Here is a 7,211-nt window from a genome sequence, read left to right as displayed (position 1 = left end):
CCGTATCTGTGAGGCAAGCACATGCATCACTCCAACGAGTGCCCACTGTGAGGAATCACACGGTGGCACGCACACAATCTCGCCCTCTCATGAACAATTCGCCGCCAACAATCACAACGGCATTAAGAAGCAGCCTCGGGGCAATCCCTCAAAGCCGTCCCCGCCCCCGGCGAGCGACCGACTCCGGGAACCCCGCACTCCAGTGCCGTTCCGGGAAGGACTCCTGCCACCGTCAACCGTGTTTCCCTGTCGCGTTGGCACACGGAGACTTTTGCACAAAAAGACGCGCTATATTAAACACGTTCCTATGAGAGTGCATGGCAACAGGCACAGGGCGCACCATCTCATCGTCCCGTCTCAATAAAGAGAGCATCCGCGCCAGTTTGCTGCAGCACTCACAGATGTGCTTCTATTGTTTCCCTCGTGCTTTCTCAAATAAATCCGATAGTCCGCACTGCGGTAGCACGTGCCCTCACACCTCGTAGTGCCAAAACTGTGTTCCGACACGACGCGGCTGGTCTGGGTGCCGGTAGATGCCGTCAGCATTGCGCAAACAACAACAATCCCATGAGGGAAATATTGCCGGCTCTTGGCTTCTCCCGGCAATACGGGGTGCTGGATCCTGGCGCCACGATGTCGCACTCAAGCACGAAATCGCAAGGGGAATCAATGATGGCACCAGCACAAAAATGCCGTCTCGCCCTCAATGGGATGCGGCGCCTCACCCCATGCGGTCACACGGAGCGCACTGCTTCCTCAATAGAACTTATCCTTCGTCCATCCCTTGAAGATGCTTCTGTTATTGATGGGACTTAGAACACAATAGAAGGAAATGGACAATGCAGTAACGCCGTGACACCGCCAGCCACAATGATTCTCTCATACCGGGGCAATTCTCCAATTATGCCTCGTATACACACACAATCAAAATACAATATAAAAACCACCCAATGTTTTTCACCAGAAAACAAACAATCCCACTCCCTCCCTAATTTTCTTCTGTCAGTGCTATGTTCGATAGCGTTGGACATTTTTGGCATTCGTGTGCGGTGCTGCCGCATGGGGCTGGTGCACCCGAACCGTATACACACACACAAATATCCAAAAATATATATATCCCACAATATTCTTTACCGGAAATCAAAACCGCCCCTTTTCATCCCCCAATTCGTTTTACTATTTCCGTGGTTCCTCCACAATTCAATGAGCCTTGTCTCTTCTAAAGTCTCCGGACCATATTGACACTTAGTACTGGCGCACCTTTTCCTTCCAAAACGCCGCCATCTCTTTTTCGTCGCCCACATTGTCGGAATTGTCATCATCACATCTCTGCCAGCCATTCATCGGCGTATTGTCTGCGTGCTGCACATAAATAATCCCCCACGACATGTCTCGGAATAATTCCTCCCAACTATTAAAATATGCCACCAGGCACTCCGTGAACTGCCTCACAGTGCTGGCGGCGGTGTGATGCTCACTCGCCGTAGCCATCCGCAGCCCGACCAGCGTCCTTGGATTTGAGTCCATGAAGAAAAAGGCGTCCAACAACGGGAATTTCTCGACCTCCGGTATGTGCAGCACCCGGTGGTTTATACAAGTCTTCTTGTCAATGCGTTCCACCGACGGCAAAAAATAGTGGCTGGTGGGGCCCTCCTGCGAGTACACTTCCGGTGCACAGCGGTGCGACTGACGTCGTGTTGGGGGCCTCAGCTCCTTCAGTGTACAAATTATTGCAGCCATGAAGGCCACATTCAAAAATGCAAACACGGTGCCCTTCCCAAAAAATTGCGTGCATGAGATAATCCCTGATCCTCGATTCAAATAAGTTAAACTCAGCCTGCGTCATTAACTTTTTCAACTTGCACAATGTTTTACTTGCGAGGTGGGCAGTTATCGGTGCATTGAAAGGCGACTCGCCATTGCGCTCTCCTCGTACTCGGACAATCCTCGCAAGATATTCGAGCGCCTTATTACCCTCTCACATTTTTGGAAGTTCCAAAAACAAAGTAACGCTCGATTCCCCAAGGGGGCGTCCTATCCACAAGGTTGTGACAATCTCCAATCCAATGGTTATAATCTCCCTCATCAAAGATGTAGCGAAGAATCGGTCCCACTTTATCCATGTGACCCTTCACCTCTCGCCAGTATTCCGCTTGCTACACGGGTTGATTGCGCTTCTTCCAAACGCACATTGCCTTCACATCGCTCTCATCAGGGCAATTCATTATGATTCGTACGGCTCTCTTTTCACTCGCCCAGTGTATGTAACTTGTTATCTCTGGCGTTGCCACCACAAGCATGCCCCAGCCTCCGGGAGGCAAACAAGGAGGCAGAATACCAAACCTGCCTCCCAATTCGTAGATAATATACCCCTTCATCCCGCGCCGAGACAGTTCCTTCACAGCTTTTATCATCATGGACTTATCCATGTATCTTGTCACCGTCTCGGTGGTCTTGTTAAACACGTATGTCTTACTTCCAGAAGCAAAGAACACAACCACAGGGAGTAGCTCCGCATCGCAGTGCAGCAGCTGGTAGAGGAGGTACGAGCCGGCAGGCATCGACTTCCCGATCTCGGGCGTCCCAATCAACACATGCCGCTCAGGCGTAAAGTTGGTCTCACGGTGGGTGCTGAACCATTCGGTTATATCGTCCTTGACGATCTGCCACGCCCGATCTACCTCACAGCTCACATAGCAGTCACGAGTGGATTTATTCATCCTCCTTCCATTTCCACGAGCACGGCCCTTCTCTTGTCCGAGGCGAGCACCATCAGCCTGCGACACGGTGCACCGGATTTCTGCACACCGTCATCCTTTTCGAGGGACTCGCCAACTGCCCTGTACGTCCATGACTGCGGTGGCTCACCCTCCTTCACATACAGTCCCATCCCCTCGCCGCCAGAAGCTTCCACGACGTGGTGCCACCTCGCATTGTACACAGACTCGTAGCATCCCTCCAGGCATCTCGGTGCACTCGACGTCGTTGGGTTCCTCGCTTCCTCGACGGCAGCATCCAAAAACCTTTTAGTGACTCCATGAACACTTGCTTTTCCCTCCGCAGCCGCCACCAACCACTACAGTAGATTGTACACACCAGTATCGTAAAGCTTGTCTACACCTTCCCCCATATCCATTTCATCCCTTACAGCCCTCTCCATCCTCACATAACAATCGGATGTCTGTATTTCGCCCAATGCTCCCGCATCGCAAATATACTTCTTGAGGCCCTTAAAGAACGCCGTCAGCAAGACATTCCGATTGGCGTCCACAAAGCCCTTGCCGTCCAATTCCATCGTAAGAAAGTCATTCAGCTCCATTTTATTCGCGTGAACCCCTCCCTCAAACACCGCATCATCAGTCCTGAAGAAAATGTCAATTCCCAGTTCTTGTCGTTCTCGCCTTGCCATTTCTTCTGCTTTCCACCTCTCTCCTCTCAGTACCTGAGAAAAGGCTGTGTTTATTTGTGTCCTTGCAAGAGGAATGGCCGTATCCTTTTTTTAAAACTCCCTCCATTGCCTGAGAATGACAATAAGCTCTTTTCTAAGCTTATGTAAAGCCCCCAATATCATGGGCATCTCCTCACGCTCTTTTTCCAGCTCTTGGTATGACGGCGATGCCTTTATTGTGTTCAATGACACTTCGTCGTGGATGAACTCATTGGGGCTACTTAAAACGTCCTTCACATAGACCCTCGCATTGAATTCCACAACGCCCCTGCCGTCAAAATAATTCCAAAGAAAATCATTCACCCACATTTTGGTGATGCGTTCCTTTCCCTTCAGCAGCTCTCTTTCCAGCCGACGGTCAAAAGTCCAATCTGGTCACCGCGTGTCCCTCCACTCCTCTGCGAGTTGCGGCGTCGGAACCATCGCCGGAGATGCCGCTTCGAGGCGCCATCACAACACCCGTGCGGTGAAGCATCCCACTCGCACCGCCCAACTGCGGCCAGCAGGCGCCGCTGGCTCCAAAGAGCAGTCGCGGCCGTTTCGTCCCGCAGTCCCAATGACGTTGGGCGTGGCACTCGCACGGCTCGGTGGTCGGTGCGCCATGCAGCCGCACTGCAACGCCTGTCGGTGAAACAGTCGAGGCCCACCACCACAATATCGTCCTTTTTTATTTTGTTTTATTCACGTTGTCGGTCTGTTTGCCCTATACTACAGACACCAAAAATAAGTGCGCACCTGCACATAGAAGGAAAAAATAAGACACGATCCCACCGTTCCGCAGCGAGCGAGCACCCTCCCCCACCGCCATTGCCGCACAGGAGACCGCAGTCACATCGCGGAGTCAGCACCACAATGTGAACCACACCATCGTGCAGTGAACGATGGGCGGGACGCGGCCAGGCATCGCCCCGTCCCATTTTTCCATCCATCACGTCTTGCCTGCCCACACAAAGTAGCAAACAGAATCAGAGTGCACACAAACGCAATCATCCCCCTCACTCGCTGAAGCACATTATTCGCATGGAGTAGCATTTAGGGACACAGCAGCAGTAGCAGGCTGCATGGAATTTCCCTGCCAACCCTGCGAAGAGACACAACAACTCTGCGAAGTCAAAGTGGCAGCCCCGCGGTGTTGCCCGCAGTCCACATGGCAGGACAAATTGCACACACAAATTGTTCCGGATTCCTCGCTACTTGAGTGCACATCAACAGAACATGCGAAAAAACGTGCGCACAAGATGGCAATTAAATACGTGAAATCTTCAGCCTGTTTTGTTCGATGGCGTTGGCGAGCGACCCCACACAATCCAATCAAAGTGACACGCCGGACAGAATGGCGTCAGTTAATAATAAACAAAAATAATTGCGCCAATGCAAAAAGCAGCAGGGATTTGGGTTTTGCTCCCGAATTCGGAAACGACAGTGGCATGAGAGTGTGTATGTGTGCAAGGCCTTTCGTGGGACCGTGCTGTCCAATCCCGCCGTGCCCCGACACAAAAGGGCAACAAAAAAAAGTAAGAGCACACTCTCCAAAATAAGTGACGGTTGGGCAGTCAACCCCCGTTTCGTCTCACATGACATCCACATATGTGCACTCCACCTCAAATACGTACCTCCCTGAACGCCGCATACATGACGTGTGGTTTCGTCGCTCGCAATGTGTTTTTCCTCTCGCAAGCAACAAGAGGATGGCCATGGCGCAGATCCACTCAGGGGAGGCAATCGGGGCAGACACGGGTAGGAACCAAAGATCATACAAAATAAAAAGAAGGTGATAACTCCTCCAAGCCACAGAGTCGTGCAATGTTGATCCCTCTTCTTCTAAATTGAAACCTCCCCAACAGAACCAATGCAGCAGACACATGTGCAGCACAATATATTTCTCTGTCCCGCGTTCCATCTTACTTCCCATGAGTGCCACGGCGGTGGCGCCGGCGTTACACCTGAGATGACTCCAAAATATCAGGCGCCATGCTGTGGAGAGTGGATGCTTGACAAACGCGCCCGCGTTAGCGTCTAAAACGAAATGACATCAAAAAAAACAACTATCCGCGACGCAAACTACCCGTGTGTGGCCGTGCTAAAGCAAACACTGAGACGCGTGTGGAGCAACGCAAAGAAAAGAAAGAAAAAAAGAAATGCATAAATAATCCACGGGAATACACCGATCTCTATATATGTACGCAAAATAATAAATCATTCCACATAATTCTTCGATCTTTCTCTTATGGTTCTTTCTACACAACATCAAAAGCATAAAAAGCGACAGGCATTCCCTCACGCACAGTCATCGGGGAGCAGGAGAGAAAGTCACTGCAGGCACCCGCACAAGAAATAAAAACAAACCAACAATCAATAACCCGGTCGGGGCAGAGTCCGATCGGTGGCTGCGCAGCTGCACAGCAGTGGCCCCCACCCTCCCTCGTATCAGCCAGCAACTCGCACTCACAACTTCCAGGAGTTGACGCGTCACAGAAGGGCTTCATCGATTGTTTTCCCTGACGCTTTCCTGAATGCATCCTATGGCCCGCACACCAGCCACCATCGTCGAGCACTTACTCATTACTAAGTACAGATATGAAATAGAGAGAGCAACAGTCCCCATACTCGGTGCTGCAGCGAAGAGCGCAAAACACACGCACACACATACGTTACGCATCCACCCCGGGCTAGCGTGATAACTCGATAATCCGCTGTCATCGACAATCGATAAAATAAAATAAGAACACCAAATCAATCACCCAATCAATCAATGAATAATCAAAAGAAAGAAGATGCCTAGCAGAAGCATCCACGTTATGCCACATCTCCGAGGGGCTTTGTGTCTTCTCGCCGCATAACACTACTGTTGGGGGCGGAGCCTTTCCACCCCCCCAAAAAAAAAACCTGCGCCAAATTTTTCGTCAAGCGCAGCATCTTCACCTGTCCAGAGGAGCATAATTAATGCTGCAGCTCGCATCGGATGCACGGTCCAGCAGGATCAGGGCGTCTGAGCGGGTGTCACCGGCCATGGGCTGCGACGGTGCGGGTGGCCGGTACGACGACGCAACGGTGGTGCCTGAGGCGTACGACGATGACGCCATGTCGTGCGGCTTCTGCACGTCCTCGTCGCTCTCCTCGCCATCGCGCAGCAGCGCCTCCAGCCCTCCACGCTGCGGCTCACGCAGCTCCTGCCAGTGGCGGTCCTCCGCGTACCACACAACGACGCCGTACACAGTGACTGCAAGCAGCACAGTCGTCAGAAGCAGCAAGATGGCCGCGTACGCTCTCGCACCGCCGTCGCTTGGCACAAGGTGGTTGGCCGCGCTCACCACGCACAGCGCCGCAAGCAGCACAAAGCTCACCGTGCGCATCACCGTCAGGAAGGCCGAGCGCATCATGTTCGTGAAGGCAACCACGCCCGCACCCGCAAGCAGCACAGCCGCCATGCAGAAGTACAGGACGTGGCAGCCTCCCACGAGCGGGTGCGCAGCAGCAATCAGGCACACCACACACAGCACCGACAGCTGGAACACGCACCAGTACACGTAGCTGCCCTTCATGCTCGTCAGCATGCTGCCGTACATCCGCTGCTGCGCCGCGGGATACCAATACCCTACGGGGTACAGCAGGCGCTCGTGCAGCGGCTTCCTCAAAAACTGCCAGTACTTCGTGAAGCTCGCGCCCACGTGGCGAGCAATCAAGTAGCACACGCCAGCAGGGAACGCCACAACGTACAGCACGCCGACGACACCAATCACGCGGTGCTGAACGCGGGCGTCGG

At 52.6% G+C, this 7,211-nt stretch overlaps 1 protein-coding gene and 1 pseudogene across 1 annotated transcript, besides 1 other annotated feature; both read right to left on the bottom strand.

Moving 5' to 3' along the window:
• Nucleotides 1-7,211: part of a sequence feature (areas not merged during assembly with more than two copies in the genome that could not be assigned to a particular haplotype) that runs on past the window's edge.
• Tc00.1047053507543.30 lies at nucleotides 1,161-3,956 on the bottom strand (annotated as a pseudogene).
• On the bottom strand, nucleotides 6,367-7,211 carry Tc00.1047053507543.10 (dispersed gene family protein 1 (DGF-1), putative; the record flags this gene model as incomplete). Its single annotated transcript, XM_800761.1, has 1 exon — nucleotides 6,367-7,211. A coding segment is annotated over one exon (845 nt), but the record flags the coding sequence as incomplete, so codon positions are not given.

This window comes from Trypanosoma cruzi, genomic scaffold (genome assembly GCF_000209065.1).
Source record: "Trypanosoma cruzi strain CL Brener 1047053516077 genomic scaffold, whole genome shotgun sequence".
Classification (NCBI taxonomy): Eukaryota; Euglenozoa; class Kinetoplastea; order Trypanosomatida; family Trypanosomatidae; genus Trypanosoma; species Trypanosoma cruzi.
Note: the sequence above shows the minus strand (reverse complement) of the source record. Positions and strands in the feature narration are given on the sequence as shown.